This window comes from Lontra canadensis, unplaced genomic scaffold (assembly GCF_010015895.1).
Source record: "Lontra canadensis isolate GAN:19392208 unplaced genomic scaffold, GSC_riverotter_1.0 scaffold11, whole genome shotgun sequence".
Taxonomy (NCBI): domain Eukaryota; kingdom Metazoa; phylum Chordata; class Mammalia; order Carnivora; family Mustelidae; genus Lontra; species Lontra canadensis.
Window position 1 is genome coordinate 9,292,519 of NW_022631005.1, and position 21,487 is coordinate 9,314,005.

Below are 21,487 nucleotides of genomic sequence, written 5' to 3' on the forward strand. Positions count from 1 at the left end.
AAATACTAGCTAATCAGTTGATTAATTTTTTTTGACCATGGCTTGGCATTTGAAAATAAGTATGTGTTGAAATTTACAAGCATAATTATAGCATTACGTTTTATAAGGGTATAAAAATCTACTTCTTTGAGTCAATGAGGAATTTCTTTATTGGCTTAGAAAGAGTTAAAATCTTTTAATCATGTATAACTGTCTCCAAAATGGATTTAAAAATTTAAGTTCTGAGTTTCTTGTTAATCCATCCTTAATAATTTTAATCGAGTCATGACTTAGTCTTAGCACTATTTCTAAGCAAGGATTGATGGAGAGCATGTTTTAGTATTAATTCATTAATATTCTTTGAAACTTAGAAATGGAACTCCAGCTATCTTTACCAGGTTTTAAAATAGAGCCATTTTATGTTTAAAGGTAATAAAGACAGTATCATACAGGGATAATTAAATGCTGCCCATGTAATATCTTCCAGTTTATTGGTATTATATTTCAAATGTTTGCTTCTGACCATTAGAATATCTGAGTTATTTTTAAATATAAAACAGGTTTAAAATTGTAATAAAATATATACAATTACTTATAACCTATAGAATGGCCCAGAATTATATGTAAAAATTGTTTTTATCTCTCCATCTCATTCTTAGATATAAAAGGTAATCAAATTTAAACATTTTAAAAGTTTTTCTTATTAAAATATGTATTATTATATATTTGTTTGCTTTACTAATTTTAGTCTGATTTCAGATGTCCCATTATAAAAGATTAAAAAATTTAGTGTTTTTCTTTCTTTTCTCCATCCACCAATGTTTTTTTAAATATACTATTATCCATCTGGTACCTAGTAATCTTCTTTTTAACTTTTAAGTTCTTTCTTTTTAAATTTTTAATCCATCGGTATTAAAGATTATATACTAACCCCCTGATATAATAGATGAAGAACTTAGTATGCCTACATTTTAACTTTTCCCTTACTTCACAGTTTTTTAAATAAGATACTTTAAAAATGTTAAAAGAATACTATTGATTCTGTTCTACAACTATAGGTAAATCTTCAATGTGCTGTTCTTTACTGAATCCTTTTATGTCCAACAGCAATATACATGTTATTATGACAAAGTCATCATTTTTACAGAACCAGGTTGGTAACTGAACACGTAAAGAAAGGAATGTAACCCTCTGTTACTAAATCCTCTTGCTTGAAAACTATCCTGCCTTCAAGATTCCAAGACCTTGCTTTTAACTTCTTGTAAGCTTTCTTCGATTTTTTTTTATAATATTCACCTGCCTTTGATTCTTGTATTTCATGTTGCCCTTTCTTACGTCCATCTTCTTTTTTCTTTTACTATGGTTTATTCTGACAAAAAATCATATTTATGATTATTAGATAACACAATTTTTTGCTCTAGCAGGTTGAAAAATATTTTTTGCTCTCAAAATTTGCTTGATTTTAGAATTCTGGATTCAGATAATTTTCCCTCAAGAATTTGAATTTTTAGCATTTCCCCCCTATCATTTAGCATTATTGATTATATTTCACTCTCATTTCTTTATAGGTGATTTGTTATATTTTTTCTCCAGCAGGGCTAGGATGATTAAAAACAGAGAGCTGGAGTCTATAAATTTGTTTCTAATGTGTCTCTTCCTTCAAATGTAGTACAGATTCTGGACTTTGTGTTTATAGGTACAGTTCTCTAGGGTGATTTTATAGGGGAATACCGACCTGGAACAGATGAGCTACTCTTTCACTGCAATAATAGAAGTCTTTATTTTGCTGGGAAAGACCCACTGGTTTAGCTGTTCAGAATCCAGTTGTAAAACTAGTCTGACAGTCACATCAGGACCCACTCATCACTTTTATATTCAGCAGTCTAACTTGCAGATTCTCTGGTTTTCCCTTCTGGTATCACCACATTTAACCTCAGTGTTCTGGGATGTCAAGTTCCTTATCTGTATTTACTATCCATGCCATCTCATTGGCTTTTTGTAATCCAGATTTCTTCAAACATTTAGTTAGGTCCACTTCTGTCTCATTTTCTTGGTTTCAAAAACTGTTATTTTTATTTTTCTTAATTATATTTTATCTTATCAGTCACTGGAAAGGAAGGGATGGAAAATATTTGTTGAATCACACAATTTCAACTCATTTGAAATCCCTGGGTTAGTACTAAAAGCTTCATAAAATATATATATACATATATATGTATACATATATGTATATATATATTTGTATGTATATACACATATACACAAATGTATATATGTATATGTGTGTGTGTGTGTGTGTGTGTGTATATATATATATATATATATATATATATATATATATATATGTATGGATTATTTCTCCAATGTTTTGTAGTTATAGAACAGAATCCAGGCATTTTAACATGATATTCAAGGCTTTCTATCATTGTGAGTAATGTAATTTCTTTTTTAATATCCTCTTTGCTTTATTCTTGTGGTAGGTAGTATTCGATATGACCCTCAAGATGCCTGGCCCCTTATGTACATTCCTCTTCTCCCAGTTGTTCAATTACTCATTCATCTATGTTCTATTGTGCAGTGAATTTGTGGATGCAATTAAGATCCCAAATTAGTTTACTTTAAGATTATCTCTTTGGGCTTGACCTAATCCCATAAACCCTTTAAAAACGGTTTCCTCCGGTTTCCTCCAGCTTGTCTAGGAATTCAGACATTTGGAAAATGAGGGGTATTTGACGAGTGAGAAATTTTCAGTTGATGGCTTTGAAGATGGTGGATGCTCCATGACAAGGAATGCAGCAGCTTCTAGTAGCCAGGAGAAGTCTCTGGCTGACAGCTAACGAGGAAACAGGTATCTCAGTCCTGCAGCCACAAAGAACTGAATTCTGCCAGCAGTAAGAATTAGTTTGGAAGCAGATTTTTCCCTAAACTTCCAGTTGAAAACTCAGTCTGACTGCCACCCTGATTTCAGTTTTGTCTACCCTGAGTTCACAACACAGAACCTGTGTGTCCGACTTTTAACAGAGAACTTGTGGCTAATACATGTGTGTCATTCTAAGCCATTTAGTTTGTGATGGATTTTTAGGTAGAAGTAGAAAACTCATACATTCTCTCACCATTCTACATTTGTTATTTGAACTCTAAACGTTCTTTTCTACATCTTGACATCACTGTTTCTGACTTAAAAACTACCTGTGATGCCCTTATTCTCTCTTCTGTTTGTCTTTTTAATGCTATTTTTCGTTGTTCTTGTTGTTTTGTTTTTGACAATTACCCAAAGCTCACTTATAATTCTTTAAAAATCCCTTCTGAGAAATATAATATCTTTCTCTTCTGAAAAACTATCACTTTGTATCCCATATGTGATATACTTGATTCTGCCAAAATTTATGTTGTCGATATTAGGAGGCATTCCTTTACCCGTCTCTTTGCTTCTGTAGGACCTTCAATAGTGTCTTAGGTCTAGGAAATAAATTATACTGTTAAATTACATTATGATATTACAGGGACAAACACTAATAAGCTAAACAAAGAGAGGATGGACTTAAATACAAACTATCACACTGTTGACTCTAAATTAAAGGAATGCTTATAGAAATTTAGGCTTGCAGATTCAATTATGAAAGGTTTTATCATCTATAAAATAAAAATGGCAAGTTTTGTCATTTGATCACATCACTTTTTATAGTTTGAGAAGCATTATCAAATTTGTTGTTTTATTTTAATTTCCCCTCAAGTTTCTAAAAAGTAGGAAGTCTTACATTTAATAAATAAGGATATAGACTTCCTTATACTATTATTTATAAAGTCATACAGATTACTGTTAACGAATCCCAGACTCCTGATCAATCTTGTGGCTTGAATTTAATCTTTCCCCCAAACATGCTATACTGTTCTGTTATGGTACATTTGTGCTAGAGAGTAATTATATCTTAGGTACTGTATTAGTTTTCTTTTGTTACTGCAGCAAATTATTATGAATGTCGTGGCCTAAAACAACACAAATTTGTCTTATGGTCTGGATATCAGAAGTCGTAAAAGCAAGGTGTCAGCAGGACTGTGATCCTTCTGGAGAAGCTAGGGGAGAGACCATTTCCTGCCTTTTCCAGCATTAAGCAGCCACACTCATTCCTTGGGTCATCACCCCCTTCCTCCATCCTAAAAGCCAGCAGCAGCATAGCATATTCAAATCTTTCTCTCTCTTTCTCTCTTTCTCATTTCTCCTTCTGTTGTGACATCTCTTTCTCTGACTACCCCGCTTCTTCTTTCATTTATATGAATGCTTGTGACTATATCTGGCCCGCCAGGATAATTAAGGAAAATATCCCTCTTTAAAGGTCCTTAAGTTAAACACATCTGCAAAGTCTCTTGGGCATTCAAAGTAACCTATTTGCAAGTTCCAGGCATTAGTGGTATAAATTTATTCTGGCAAAATCTTAGGGGGACCGTTATTATGTCTAGACATAATAGACATAACATAAACAGGTATCCATGGTTAGAGCTATAGGTTAGCTCTATTAATACGTATTAAGTATTAAGATTAGCAGACTTTAGAAAGACAACTCAATTAAAACCACATTTAAACACTTCCACATATTAAACTTAAAGATGAAACTTAGTAGAAATAGTATAGAAGATTTTACTTTATTGAATGTATTTTGTTTACCTAGTTCAGTACATATTTTCAGTAAACAAGCAGCTCTTTCTGATTTTTCTATGATGACACAAAATTCAGTTTACACAGAATGCAAGCTGCCACACTGTTGTTTGAGTTTTAGTGAATTAGTTTTAAATAGATATCCAGTAAAAAAGGTCATATTAGCACTGGAGTCATAAAATTAAAAGCAAAAAACATAACTTGTCTTTGTTCTCTTACTTTACCTAGTCTATAACTAATTTCAGTGTTCAGAGGTGAAACATCACCAACATTTTTTTTTCCATAGTTAAAACTCAATAACTTAAAATTTTAATACAGTAGTTTCTTTGGAAGCTTCTCAAACTCTCAAAGTGATTAAGCTATAAACCTTTGTTTTATTATGTCTTTTAGAACTCTTAGGAGGACAGTTGTACTGTTCTACCAAGAACTAGTCAATTGTCAACAGAAAACAATAATGAAGTAGTATTGACTCAATCCCATTGGTTTCATTAAGAAAACTATCTGATAAGTTGAGAAAACAAATTAAGTCCTTTATAATTATCTACTGAGAGCATTTATTTTTAATAATTTATATAAAAATGAACAAAATAAAATATTTATGGCATACACTTTTTATAAATTTATTTTTAATTTCTTAAAACATAAGTGTAGGAACCATTGCTGCAAAACAAAAATATGAATAAAATTTAAAAATTCAGACAAATAAAATATACAGATTTTCTAAAATATAAAAATGCATTTTAAAATGTCTTCTCTCTATAGAAATACACTTAATATCTATGTGTTACACAAAGGAAATGTCTAATTAATAAAAACATACTTATTCACACATTTAAATTGACTTGATTCAAAATGTTCCTGATATTTGTTTATTTAAATAATATGTCACTTGATTAATATTTTTGAAAAAGAGTTTTGTCCAAGTTTAAAAGATAAAGTAGCCTTTGGACCAGTGAACTCTGTCTCAAATGAGATCCACATACAATACACAGAATTCTACCTTTTAACATTAGAGTTAGAATAATGAAGAGAAAGAAACTGGTATTTATTGAGTGGGTGATGAGTATTAAGGGGACCAGTTGTTGGGATGAGCACTGGAGCTGTTGTATGTAAGTGATGAATCACTAAATTCTAGACCTGAAAACAATTTTACCATATATGTTTGCTAATGAGAATTTAAATAAAAACTTGAAATAAAAATAATAATAAAAATAAAGTGCATTAATACATAATTTGAGAAAGAAAAGGAAGACCTATTGCTGTATATTTCTGTTCAAAATTTACTACTGTTTCACTGTAATAGAAGGGACAGATCTCCATTGACTTGGCAAATTAGTATGTTCAAATGGAATAAAGAGAAATGGAATAAGGAAAAAAAAGCAAAAAAGGTATCACCATAGAAATTGCAGAGTTTGGGCAATTTCTTGATATATCTCCAATTCCAATTTTATTTGGGATAATTATGTGCTCAAGTAAATATTAAAAATCCAGCTTCCTGGAGATACTGCACATTTTCACTTAAAAAAATACAGGCCATCATATCATACCAGGTGTTTTCTCTCCAGCTGGGGTCTTCACATTCCCACAGCAGTTCTGGAGCTCTGTCCTTTGGCATTCTGTTACAATTTAGTTGCTGAGAGAGGGCATCAACTGGGTAGAAATGTGAGCCATATATCATATATAGGAACTATTCTCTCTTGAAAAGGCCTCCATGGGTATAATTTCTATGGTCCCGGCAAGAGACAAATGTAGTTTTCACACAGGGAGGTCACCAGTGACAGCTTTTTCCCAAGTGTTAATAAATCCTTCACATTCTTCTCAGCCCAAACACAATTTTCCAAACAGAAGTTATTTTCGATCATAAGCAAAAGTGCCTATTAACACAATTGATATTCTACCTTTATGACATGTCTAAAAAACATAGCCATAAAGTTACTTCAAAATAAATTCCTCCAGAGTAGCCTATGTTTGCTGACCCTTCACTCATAGTTTGTTCATTTTATGTTAAGTGATAAGTCACTTAACACTTATATAAATATTTTTGAGAGAGAAAAAGAGTAAAAAAAAATCTATATCTCTATAGTATAATATTGTGTTTCCCACAGATTTTGACTATTGTCCCTGTTATTTTCCACTCTATTTATGCCAAAGAGATGATAAAGATATTAATCCACAAATATTTCATATTGTTAAAAATCATGTACATAAAATTCACGAGTTCGATTTTGTCTTTTTTATTGGGTTATATATTTTTTTAAGATTTTATTTATTTATTTGATAGACAGAGATCACAAGTAGGCAGAGAGGCAGGCAGAGAGAGGAGGAAGCAGGCTCCCTGAAGAGCAGAGAGCCTGATGCAGGGCTTGATCCCAGGACCCTGGGATCATGACCTGAGCCAAAGGCAGAGGCTTTAACCCACTGAACCCCCAGGTGCCCCATTTATTGGGCATGCTGAGAAAGAAGTTTCCATTGCTTCCCTTGTACTACCAAAGATCTTATTGAGATTTTTGTTAGTAAATTTTCAAAGCTTCCTATTGTACGAAGAAATTAATCACTGCCATCCTGTGCCAATTCAATTTGACAAGCATTCATGAGCACTTACAATGCACGAGACACTTCTAATCCAGCACTTAAGAAAATGAACTGAATGGTTGGAAAATCAGTTTTAGACAGAGCACATACAGATTACAAAGACTTTTATATTAGAACTAGAATGAGTTTTTGTCCACAAAGAGAAACTTGAGTTAATGGAATCTAAAGAATGAGAGGCCTTGGGGAAAGATATTGTTCAGATCTGATATGCCATTAAGAGATTAGATGCTTTTAAAGCTGCCATGAGAAATGTCCAAATGATACACATTCATGATAGTAATGGGAAAAGAAATTTTAAAGAGTCTTCCACAGGCTCACTCAGCATAATGCCATTGATTAAATAATGACTAGAAGGAAATTACACAATGAAGTGTGATACCATTCACTTGAATATCTTAACCTCCTCTGAAGAAATATATTTGCTAATATTCTAATAGTACCCACTGCATAGTGTCTTCCAAGAATACTAAATTGATTCAGGAAATAGAGATGGTGATTGAGTTGTAATTCTTTGAGGGTATCACTTCTATGTAAGATAGAAATCATACTTAGTTTTTCAAAAGCAATTGAAAATAGTTCTTGGTAGAAACAACTCTTGGAAATTCAAAAGAAATTTTAAAACAGCTTCAGGAGAATAGGTACTATTTCTTCTTTGAATGTCTGGTAGAATTCTCTAAGGAAATTGTCAGGTTCTGGACTCCTGTTTTTTGGGAGTTTTTTGATCACTGCTTCAATCTCATTACTAGATATTGGTCTATTCAGATTGTCAATTTCTTCCCAATTCAGTTTTGGGAGTTTATAGGTTTCCAAGAATGCATCCATTTCATTTAGGTTGGTTAAATTATTGGCATGTAACTGTTGATAATAATTTCTGATGATTGTTTCTATTTCTTATACACTAACAATGAAAAATACAAAGGGAAATTAGAGAATTGATTCCATTTTCCATAGCACCAAGAACCATAAGATACCTGCGAATAAGCCTAATCAAACAGGTGAAGGATCTGTCCTCGAAGAACTACAGAACACTCATGAAAGAAATTGAAGAAGACACAAAAAGATGGAAGACCATTCCATACTCATGGATCAGAAGAATAAACATTGTTAAAATGTCTATACTGCCTAGCGGAATCTATACTTTCAATGCCATCCCAATCAAAATTCCACTGGCATTTTTCAAGAGATGAAACAAACAATCCTAAAATTTGTATGGAACCAGAAGAGACCCTGAATTACTAAGGAAATGTTGAAAACAAACAAACAAACAAACAAACAAAAACAAAACAAAACTGGGGGCATCACGTTGCCTGATTTCAAGCTTTACTACAAAGCTGTGATCACCAAGACAGCATGGTACTGGCACAAAAACAGACACATAGACCAGTGGAATAGAGTAGAGAGCCCAGATATGGACCCTCAACTCTACGGTCAAATAATCTTCGTCAAAGCAGGAAAAAATATACAGTGGAATCTGTATTGAAGACAATCTCTTCAATAAATGGTGTTGGGAAAATTGGACAGCTATATGTAGAAGAATGAAACTCAACCATTCTCTTACACCATACACAAAGATAAACTCGAAATGGATAAAATACCTCAACACAAGGCAGGAATCCATCAAAATACTAGAGGAGAACATAGGCAATAACCTCTTTGACATCAGCCACAGCAACTTCTCTCAAGATACATCTCCAAAGGCAAAGGAAACAAAAGCAAAAATGAACTTTTGGGACTTCCTCAAGATCAAAAGCTTCTGCACAGCAAAGGAAACAGTCAACAAAACAAAGAGGCAACCCACGGAATGGGAGAAAATATTCACAAATGACACTATAGACAAAGGCTGATATCCAAGATCTACAAAGAACTCCTCAAACTCAATTCACACAAAACAGATAATCACATCAAAAAGTGGGCAGAAGACATGAACAGTCACTTCTCTAAAGAGGAAATACAAATGGCTAACAGACACATGAAAAAAATTATTCATCATCATTAGCCATCAGGGAGATTAAATCAAAACCACATTGAGATACCACATTACACCAGTTAGAATGGCCAAAATTAACAAGACAGTAAACAACAAGTGTTGGAGAGGGTGTGAAGAAAGGGAAACCCTCTTACACTGTTGGTGGAAATGCAAGGTGGTGCAGCCACTTTGGAGAACAGTGTGGAGATTCCTTAAGAAATTAAAAATAGAGCTACCCTATGAACCTTAAATTACACTACTGGGTATTTACCCCAAAGATACAGATGTAGTGAAAAGAAGGGCCATCTGTACCCCAATGTTCATAGCAGCAGTGGTCACAGTTGCGAAACTGTGGAAAGAACCAAGATGCCCTTCAACGGACGAATGGATAAAGAAGATATGGTCCATAAATACAATGGAGTATTACGCCTCCATCAGAAAGGATGAATACCCAACTTTTGTATCAACATGGACGGGACTGGAAGAGATTATGCTGAGTGAAATAAGTCAAGCAGAGAGAGTCAATTATCATATGGTTTCATTTACTTGTGGAGCATAAGGAATAACAGAGGACATTGGGAGAAGGAGAAGAGAAGTGAGTGGGGGGAATTTGGAGGGGGAGAACAACCATGAGAGACTGTGGACTCTGAGAAACAAACTGAGGGTTTTGGAGGGGAGGGGAGTGGGGGTTTGGGTGAGCCTGGTGTTGGATATTATGGAGGGCATGTATTGCATGGAGCGCTGGGTGTGGTGCATAAACAATGAATTTTGGAACACTGAAAAAAATTAAATTTAATTTAAAAAAAAGAAATTTTAAGCTTGTGGAAATAGTAATAGTGGGTGATATATTAACTTACTAAGAAATACAAAACTAATAACAGCAGTATTGGAGCAGTTCAAAGCCATAATGGATTTACTTGTAGAAGGGAAACTACCTAACAAGGTAATTCTAATTATTTTTCTAACTATACCAATTATTTACTATCATCTAAATCCAGCATAAAAGTGACACTGAAAACATTGATCTTTGAATATAAAAACTGGAAAGAATTTACATGTCATCAGCATCTTCATCTGTAGACGCAAATGTCTAAGAATATGAATTATCCAGTCACACATCTACTAAATGAGTATGTAAGTTAAAATTATATCTGGCTGCAGGTAAGAGAAAACTCAAATAAGTTGGATATTTTTCCCCCAAAACTACCTAAACAATCAGTCCTAGTAATTCAACAATGCTATTAGGGTATAGGAATCTTTATTTTATTTTATTTTTTTGTTCTGCTATATTTGGCATCTAGACCTTCTTTGCTAAGCTGATAGCTATTTTCAATAGCTGATAGCTAGGAGGCTGCTGCCCTCTTAGACTCACAATTACACATGAGTAGGAAGCAAATGACATGGTTAAAAGCAAAACAAAACAAAGCAAAACAAACAGAAAGTGATCTTTTCTTCTAATGAGGCTTTCCTTTTTAAAAATTTTTTTAGGGACATCCTCCTCAGAAACATTTACTTCAGTTAGTGAGGATTGTATCACTTTGCCACTCTTATTTACAAAGGAGGTTAAGATTTTTACTATTTTAGTTGAGTACTTTACTTAGCCACCAAATTGGAATTCTACTAATAAGGAGGCAGAAGGATATAATTGATAAAGGGAAGGCAGTTTGCAAGGTTTACCACAGACATCACAGCTAAACTACCCACTCTCTGGTGAAAAACTGTATTAATCAGGGTTCTCCAGAGAAACAGAACTATGTGTGTATTTATATATGTGGGGAGAGAGAGAGAGAGAGAGAGATGATGGATGATAGATAGATGGATAGATAGATGAATGACAAGGACAGATTTTAAAGAATTCACTCACACAATTGTGGGTGAAATCAAGTCCAAAGTTAGCAGGGCAGACCACCAGCCCTGAACACCAGGAAAGAGCTGATGTTAGTCTCAAGTCCAAAGGCTGTCTGGAGGTATTCTTTCATCTCCAAGGACTTCAGTCTTAGCTATTAAAGCCTTTAGCTGATTGAATGAATTATGGAAGGTAATCTGCTTTGCTAGGATTTAATGAATAAATCTGATTACTCATCTGATTTAAATGTTAATCTTGTTCAAAAAGTTCTTTCACAGTGACACCAGGACATGTGACCAAATACTTGGCTTTGACCAAATATTGACCAAATAGTTGATCAAATATATGGCCTAGCCTGGTTGACACATACTGTTAACCATCACAGGTCCACTCCTCATCAACTTCTCACCCACAGGCACTCTTTACAGGTCGTATGCTTCCTAACATGATTCAGCTATGCTGTCTACAACCAAAAACACATTCAGGCCTCAGAAGAGGATGCAGAGTGGTTGGGTGGGTGGTGTTCACTCTTCTCCTTGATACCCTAGAATTTTAATACTATGATGTAAAGTTAGTATTTAAATACTATGGTGTAAATTTGATACATCTTATATTATATAATAAGAAGATAAGGAGGGAAGAAAATAAAGGGTATGTATATTCATAAATGCCCATGACAATTACAGTCTTCACTTCTGTAACTAGTCACATGTTGTTGTTGATATTTATATCTGCCTTCTTCCACCACCTATTCCCTTTGCCTTCAGCAAGCATATCAGCTGGTTGTGGTTCTTTCTCCTGTGAAGTGACCCAAACTTTCATTCCTAAAGGGATGAGTGGTACCATCCCTATTTGTACACCCTGATTTTTAACCTTTCAATCTAATTATGAAAGGAACATCACCATATGTTGGATACTCATTCAGAGCATCCTAGATAATGGTGCTCCAGCCATTCAAGGTATTGTCACCTAGAAAGAGCTATGACAGAATCTTCAAAAGGCCATTCCACCATTCTATCAAATAAGCTACTTCAGGATGGTAGGGAACACAATAAAGATCAATGAGTTATATGAACATAGGCCCATTGTCACTCTATATTTGTGGTGAAGTGAGTTCGTTGATCAAAAACAAGGCTGGGTAGTATACCATGATTGTAAATGAGGCATTTTGTAAGTCCATGGACTATAGTTTTGGCAGAAGTATTGCATGGAGAAATGACAGGTCCATATCTAGAGGAAGAACAAAACACTGCCATTTTCATGAAGGAAGCTGTCCCTATTTAATCAACCTGCCACCAGGGAACTGGCTGATCACCCCTGGGAGAACTGTACCATATTGAGGGCTCACTGTTTTTAATTTGTTTTGTTTCCACTTTTTATTTCTCTTTTAAAAAATTTTAATTGAAGTTGGCATACAATATTATATTAGTTTTAGGTATATAGTGTAATGATTCAACGTTATAAAATGATCACCATGATTAAGTCTAGTTACCATCTGTCACCATACAAAGTTATTATAATGCTGTTGACAATATTCCCTATGCTGGACTTATACTCTCATGACTAATTATATTTTACAACTGGTAGTGTGTACCTCTTAATTTCCTTTACCTATTATCTCACCCACCTCCTCTCTGATAACAACCAGTTTGTTCTCTGTATTTATGAGTATGTTTCTATTTGGGGTTTTTGTTGTTGTTCTTCATTCATTTTGGCTCATTACTGAGTTCTGTTCCTGGCAGTTAAGGCACTCAGAGGTAGCTATAGACAGTCATCCTTGTTGAGTGGAAGTCCATGTTGCTGACCCCATGTATAACCACCATCCATGCCCCCATAGCCATTTTGTTCATGAGCTCATTGGGTAGTGACAGGGGTGGTTGAGGAGACAGACTGTGTGGTATTCACAGAACAGGTTGCCCTATCTACATTAATGTAAAAATCGTCTTCTACTGAGGTGATCCTTTGTGGAGCATTCACACAGGACACAAATATCTTCAGATTCTTAGACCATTCAGAGGAATCTAGCCACATACCTTTCCCCAGACCTCCTTGTCACTAATTTTTCAGTTATGTTCCTCCCAAGTTTCTAATTATCTGGCCAACCTATGGGCCACAGCCCATGGATCAGTATATCTCTTCTGGCCATTTCTCCTCCCAATAAAAATGAACAACACTGATTCAAAGTTTGTACACTGGGAGGATTTCCTTTCATCACTCTCCTTGAGGAATGTCCCTCAAGCAGTGATGCTGCACTTTCCACTTTGGGTGGTGCCTGCATATAGTGCAGAACTCTCTAGAAACTACACCTGACTTTTTTCCTCCTCTAACATTGGTCACTTGCCTAGTGTTGTGGTTCAGATCATTCTTTTCCCACCCTTTATAAACTTGCAGCTAAGGAATGTCAGTGCTAACACACAGCTAAGAACAGTAATCAAAACAAAATAGTCTACAGTTCACTACTCCTTTTACTCTGACTGTGTGAGGAAAGCACAGTCTTTACTCAAATATCACCTCCTCAATGAGGAGACACACCTTCTATGAGGGACACACCCTGAGTTGACCCCCATTTAGTCTTTCCTTGAATGTGGATAGAAACCGTGATTTGTTTCTAACTGATAAAATAGGAAAAAAAAAAAAAAAAACTCCATTAATTAGGTTGCTTTATATAGATTGTGTTACATAAGATTCAGTCTCAGGGGTGCCTGTGTGGCTCAGTCGTTAAGTGTCTGCCTTCAACTCAGGTCATGATCCCAGAGTCCTGGGATTGAGCCCCACGTTGGGCTCCCTGCTCAGTGGGAAGTCTGTTTCTCCCTCTCCCACTTTCCCTGCTTGTGTTCTGTCTCTCGCTGTCTCTCTCCCTGTCAAATAAATAAAGTCTTAAAAAAATAAATAAATAAAAAAGACTCAGTCTCAGCAGAATGGAGACTCTTCCTTGCTGATGGTGAAGAACTGCCATATTATAAGATAGCTTGTGAGTGGGTCATGGGGCAAGAAACTCCTGGCAGCTCCAGTTGCTGAGAATGGCTCTGGCTGCCAGGTGATAGGAAGCTGGCGCTCTCTATCCTACCACCATAGGAAATGGATTCTACCAACAACTTCCAGGAGCTTGGGAGATTATTTTTTCCAAGACAAGCCTGCATATGAGAATGCCGCCTGGCCAGCACCTTGATTGAGCAAAGCCTACTGACCTACAGAAGCCATGAGATAATAAATCTGTGCTATTTTAAGCTATTAAGTTTATGGTCATTGTTAAACAGAAACAGAAAAGTCACCTAATAGAAATACTTCCCCCATCACCGTGTTGTAAGTTGGTATCTCTCCCCTTGCTGCATGAACTCTGTTTAACTTCGTTTCTTCCACCGAATTTTCACTGTGTCCTGAAGTATACAACTAATTTATTTATATATGTCTTAATATGTCTTTCTCAACTCTCATGAACATTTCAAGAAACAAACAGCCTTTTCTTCTTCTGTCACAGATGTATCGACTGTGCTTAGAATAACAGCTGACACATAATGTACACTCAATTAATACTTGCTGAGAGATAAATGGATATATGCCTCGCAGCCAAGTCAGCCCAACCTAAAAGCACAGCTTGAAAACCATAGAACAGCATAAATATAGGAGATAAATCATAAGAAATGTTCCAGGAAATCATGATTCCAGTCCTGGTTCTACCATGTGATTCTGGACTAGTCTCTAAAATCTGCTTAGCTTCAGTTTTGCTTTCTCTAAGTACAGATCATAATGTTCACTGTGTTTGTTTATGTTTATTTTCAGACCCAAGCAAAGTAACATATACAATATTGCTTAATAAATTTTAAGGAACAATATCAATTTTAGATGAAATATGGGTGGCTAATATGTATATAAAAATATTCCAGCTTCCCTAGGAAACAAAAGAATTATAGGCAAAACACTAATGATATATTATTTGTTGCCTATTAATTAAATGAATTAAGAGTGGTGCTACCCAATATTGGATATGATGTATACTCTTATATTCAATTGGGAGGAGTACAAAAATAGTTTAAAGTTAGGAACAGCAGTTTAGAAAACCTCAAAAAGTGCAAATGCATATCTTTTATTCTAACAGTTTTGTTTGTGGGAACCGATTCTTGGATGTTAATTAGACAAGTGTACAAATATGAGAATATTCATGGAAGTTTGGTTTGCAATTATAAAACAGTGTAATTTACTTAAATGCCAAGCACAAAATGATGAGTTATCTAAATGGTTCTCTCTTCCTCTCTCTCTTTGTCTATCACTTTTTCTCACATTGTTTAAAATTTTTTTTTTAATTAACATATAATGTATTATTAGCCCCAGGGATACAGGTCTGTGAATCGCCAGGTTTACACACTTCACAGCACTCACATTGTTTAAAGTTTTGCCAGTCTCTGAAAACACCACCACTAACTTGAGGCCAGAATCATAACTTTCCCACCCACCCAATTCCATGAGTCTCCTGAGACCATATCTGAGGATCAATGACCTGTGTTGTCCTTACAACATTTTGGTTCTTTATAGACGAATAGAAGTAAATCAGCAAAAAGTAGACTAGGCCCTCTGAGATAGTATTACCAAAGGATGTTGATTCTGTTTTTCCATTCTCTATTTGTATATTTCCAAAGCATAGAATCATATGCCAGTGTACATTATAATTTGTTTTATAATGCTGGGCCTAGACCATATCTTCTCACAAATTCTTTTTAACATTCTTCTAATTTTCTAATTCTTACTGTCTGTCATCTCTGTCCTGACATTTATCACTAAGAATTTCTTTTGAGTGACTTTCAATAAATTGTTCAGGGAACTTTTGAAATAGCATTGATATTTCTGTAAGTCTCACAGGTATTATCTTGTATATTTCTTTGTGTGAACTTGAACTTAAGTTTTCTTTCCATTTGGCATTCTCAAAAGCATTTACTCAGTTTCTATTATTTACCTTTCAAAATTACTCTACTAGATAGAAAATATGATGTAAGAGTTTATTTTTGCTGTAGGAAAATCCAAGAAAGGTATCAAGGCTGATAATTCTAGCCTAAAACTAACCAAAGTATTTGGCCTATAAGCCCTGTGGCTAGACCATCAATGTTAGGCAAGCTCGTTTACCGTGATATCACGTAGTCTGTCACTGAGATAAGAGAATTATTTGTCCACAGAAGGAGACTGACATCAGTAGGGACACTTGAATGTAATTTGATGTATCTTGACAACCTCTACAAGACTAAAGCAACATTTACATTCTAAATATACACAGTTCTCTAAATGCACATCCAGAGTCTGATTCTAGCCACATCAATCACTCACTTATTCACAGTAAACACAATGGTACTAGCATTTGGTAATTGATGGACTCCTTGATCTTTAACTACTATGTCAATAGAAACTGGTGAATTCAAATCATAATGGTTAATCTGAAACAATAAATAGGAAACTTTTGGCATTTCATATACTAGCTTTAGAAAAGCTAGCCTTGGGGCACCTGGGTGGCTCAGTGGGTTAAAGCCTCTGCCTTCGGCTCAGGTCATGATCTCAGGGTCCTGGGATCAAGCCCCGCATTGGGCTCTCTGCTCTGTGGGGAGCCTGGTTCCCCCCACCCCTCTCTCTACCTGCCTGTCTGCCTACTTGTGATCTCTGTCTGTCAAATAAATAAAATCTTAAAAAAAAAAAGCTTGCTCTATGTCAGAAACATTATATTTTTAACTTACGATTATATATACCTATATGTAATAGAAATTAATTTGTATCCTAGAGATTTTAATAAAAATAGTCCAGTCTGACTTTCTTGTTTGTCATCTGCTGTCTCCCAAAGGATCATGTAGGAAATGAACTATCTCAATTTGTTAAAATATCATTATTTAAAAATAAGTGTTAAAAATTTTTTGAACATTCTTACACTGATATTTCAACTTATTTTTTGCTTTATTTCATTTGACACTTTGATTCTTTAAATATTTATTTTAGAGAATTTAGTTTCTGTTTTCTTTCAAATTCTCCGTTAGCATCCTCCTCCTAGCACCCAAACCCTCTCTTGATTGAATGCCTCTTTCTTGAAATGGCAAGTAGTATTTCTCAGTAAGGGTAATACCTTTTAGGCCACTCAATTATGCACATCAAATAAGTCACCAATTCTACTTTTTCTTCCTACTGCAACTGCCTTAGAAAAGGTTCTTAGTGTTTCTTACCTAAACTACTATAGTATCCTACTTATGCATCCCCTTATCTTTAATATTGTTCCATGACAAAATTTCATGCACACTGATGACAAATGGTTCTTGACAAAATGAAAATCCCATTGTAGCACTGCATTGTTTAAAATCCTTCAGTGTTTCCTCCAGTCACATTTCATAATGTGATAGACAGGTTTGGTTTAGTTAGATACTGTAATTCATCAATTCTCATCACTTCTACACACACAATCTTCTTTAACCATACTTCTCTCTTTCTGCATTTTTTTTTTTTTTTGGAATATGCATGCTCCTATTTCTACATTTACACAAAATTTTCCTGAACTATTATCTCTCCTCCAACATCCAACCCTTCTTCTTTGTGTTTTTTTTTTTTTTATATCCTTGAAGATCCAAAACAGATATCACTTTTCCCAGGTAACCTTCTTGGGATTTTTTGGCCACCCCTCTTCTGTCCTTACATTGCACAGTAAAAATACCTCAGTCAATGCCTGCTGTTATCTCTTCCTGTATGTGTTCTCTTATTTCCAAAAAATACATATACACAAACACTCACATACACTTACACACTCACAGACACATGGACACAAACTATATAAAGGTAAAGACATTTTGTTTAATCTTTTTCTTAAATCCCAGCCATTTAACAGCTATTTAACAGAGCTAGTGCTCAGTAATTATCTTTGAATAAGTCTTGCTATGACCAAAGTTTTAGGAAATAGAGGTGACCAAGATTATGAATACCTAAAATTCAGAGTTAAAACTTTTTTGCCCTATTATACTCAAATTCTAGATTTTTTTTCATGATCAATATTCTATCGTATTTTAAAATAATTATTCTTTATTCTGGAATAATCTTATGTATATGTATATATACACACCTTATATAAATCCCATTAGTTCAAATATTACAAATTACTTGAAGCTTAAGCTACGGTTCTGTGTAAGTGAAATTAAGTAGATATAATTCAAGATCACCAGGAGTCTGACATTATTTCATCAGTATGACTAACTTTTTTTGAGGCCAGAAATTTCCCAATTTGGAGGATCTAAGTGATTCACATATAAACCAACACCTATTTATTGATCAGGCATTTTATATACCAGGCATTGTTTTAAGCCCCTGGCATACACCAGTGTATACGTATAAGGCATTTATTAAGACTTTATTCAATCACTTCATAAAAATGTAATTAGTGTATGCTTTATTATCTTAGAGTCCTACTCAAAGACTCTGACATATCACAAAAGCACAACAGCATAAGTCTTCATGAGAAAAATAATATTACTTTAATTATTTTTAATAACTCTACACTCTATCTGTGGAAGACTATAGTGAAAATATTTGGGGCATGGGACCACTTTGGTGTCTCTTAAATCATGCCACAAATGTCTATTTATCAATTCTATTCAAGTTGACATTCTCTTTTTCTGGCCAAAATGCTTTCAACCCCCCAAAAATGAACTCCTTTATTACAAATGAAAAATATGCCCAGTGTAAAAAGAATTTCTAAAAATCACTATCACTTTTCTTCCCAGATCTTGAATTATTAGGGGAATGTGCTGATGTTTGAAGGTAGAGATTGTTTTAAATCACATCAATAGAGTTTATTTGCCTTGTTGATTAACACAAAACATTTATTCTTCTTAGAAAATGTGAAAAGGGCCAGATACCTTTCTAATATGCAGCACATCAAAATGATGAATTTTATGATATATAATTGAAACATACAAGCTAATTAAATTTGTTTGAAAACAACACTTCCATGTGAATTAGGCACAGAATCTTGGCAGAAAAATCAGTAAGCAGAGATGAAAGTTTTCAATATCAATTTAGCTAAGGCTTAGCTATATCCTTAATATAATGTAATAACATTCTTTGGCATTTTCACAAGCCAAAGATACAAAAAATATTTTTACTAGAAGTGAATTGGCACAAATGTATTTTCCTTACATGAGGTCAAAGATAACGTACTGGAAAATTCCAATAATAATAATAATAATAGTTTTAACATTGCCATAGAGCCAAATACCATTAATCATTTCCATATTTCTTAATAGAGGCTCAAAGAACTGAAACAAAGGGAATTTGCTCGAAATGTAGCATCTAAATCCAGGAAAGATGAAAGAAAACAGGAAAAAGCACTCCAACGCCTGCACAAGCTGGCCGAGCTAAGAAAGGAAACTGTATGGTGAGTGTTCTATGAAATCCTAAGTTTTCTTAAAGCAAAATAACGAAAATTGCATAAAATTCAAAAAAAAAAAAAAAAGGACATAGGAATAAAGGGCACAATTCTATTTATTTCTGTACCCAGAATAAGATAGTCACATTTTCATGGCTTTCTGTGAGCTGTAGACAGTCATTTGAATTTTATGCAAACAACTGTTTAGTGCACATTTCAATAAAAAAATTCCTATAATTTTACTTTTCAAAAAAATTAATTTCATATTACTCTGATATTTGCACTTAGCTGAAAACCATTCTGTTTCTTACTGGAAATTCTAAATAGTTGATTGAAGAAGAGAACAGAGCACCATCTCATGACCTTGTTAAAGAAGGAGTTTTAAGAGGAAAAATTTTTTTAAAATGAAAATTTGGGGAACTTTTATTTGAAAGTATCTTTTACAAAAAAATAATAAAAGTTAGGAAGACCTTATAAAATTCAGAGTCAAGTCAAAATTAATTTCACTATGAATAAATAGTTACAACTGTTAGAATTTCAAAACTTTGTTACTTTGACCTGCTTCTAACAGTGAACAGCTATAGTGTTACAATTCAGAATTTATAATTTAGGCCAAGAAACTGTTATAAAAAGGAAACAGCTTTTTAGAGTGTTCTCTCCACCTACCCCAGGACAAGTGATAGGGAATATATTGCCATATCATAACATTCTTTGGGATGTCAAGTTTGGAAAAATCAAAATTTAAATGTATTTTGAATCCTCTGGGAAACTTAAAAATAAACACAACTGCTATTCAATCATAACAATCATATATTTTTACTCTCTGTGGTAATAAGTGAAAAATTATACAAGTGCAAGTTAATGTTATAGAGAATCATAGGGCCTAAGCACTTTAAAGTCCTAAAGTAGTATTCCAATGTAGATGTAAAATTCTAATACATTGAGAAAACTAGAGTTGATAATAAGATATGCCAAAAAGAAACAAAACTGGGGCCCCAGGGTGGCTCAGTTGGTTAAGCATCTGTCTTCAGCTCAGGTCATGATCCCAGGTCCCGAGGTAAGAGCCTTGCGTTGGGCTCCCTGTTCAGTGGGGAGCCTGCTTCTCCTTCTCCCTCTCCCTCTGTTGCTCCCTGCTTGTGCTGTCTTGCTTGTGCTCTCTCTCTCTCTCAGATAAATGAATAAAACCTTTTAAAAAAAGAAAAAATAAGCAAAACTTCTTATCGAAATTACTTTATTCAATAATAGTACATATTTCATGGTACACACACCCACACTTTTCCCATTAATTTGGGGCTTCTAAAGATGTGCAAAGTAAAAACAGTATTTTTTCTTAATATCAAATATGGTAGTGAAATAGCCCATTATGTTAAAGATTAAGTAAAGAAAATATTCAGCTAAAAAAAAAATTATGGGGCATTTATAACTTTTAAGAAACTAACTTTAATAGAATGGAAAATTCTGCACACCGTGATTCTGTTTCAATAAAGATGATATTCAGGTAGCCCCTTCTTTATATGCCAGACAGTATAGTTCTTTTTATTAAGAACACACTATTTATGGTGTACTGCAATGACAAATAGAAATTATATCTTAAGTAATCCTTTGTCCTATACTTACTATATATTATGATATTATTTTTAACTTCAGGGTAATTTTTAAATATTAAGAATAACAAGTCTAAAAAAATTTCTGAAGTTAGTATTATCTCTTAGTTAGTTTTGCACTGCAACATTCTCCTTGGCCTAGGGTAGACTTTAGTAAATACTGGCTGGATTGAATTATTGAACTGAATTCCCAGCCCTTCTGAAGTCATAATTTTTTTAAACTTTGTTCATATTCTCCATATAGTATTAATGATATTAAGTATTGGCAAATTTAAATAATTTTATTTTAGCAATTCTACAATACTCCAAAATACCACTGAAGAGACTATGAGTCTAAAGAATCTTGATCAGGAAGAATGAGTTGAGAGCACAGGAGTGTCCTCGACACTGCTGTTAACAGCTGTGAAAGTAACTTCAACACAGCAAGACCAAGTTATCCCAAATAGTAACAATAACTAAATGCAGTTGT

At 34.1% G+C, this 21,487-nt stretch overlaps 1 protein-coding gene across 1 annotated transcript in view; it reads left to right on the plus strand.

Moving 5' to 3' along the window:
* ZNF804A (zinc finger protein 804A) overlaps positions 1-21,487 on the plus strand; it is a 278,295-nt gene that overhangs the window by 252,220 nt on the left and 4,588 nt on the right. Inside the window, exon 3 of the mRNA XM_032856083.1 lies at positions 19,293-19,423. Coding sequence (XP_032711974.1) covers positions 19,293-19,423 — 131 coding nt within the window. The remainder of the gene's footprint in view (positions 1-19,292; positions 19,424-21,487) is intronic.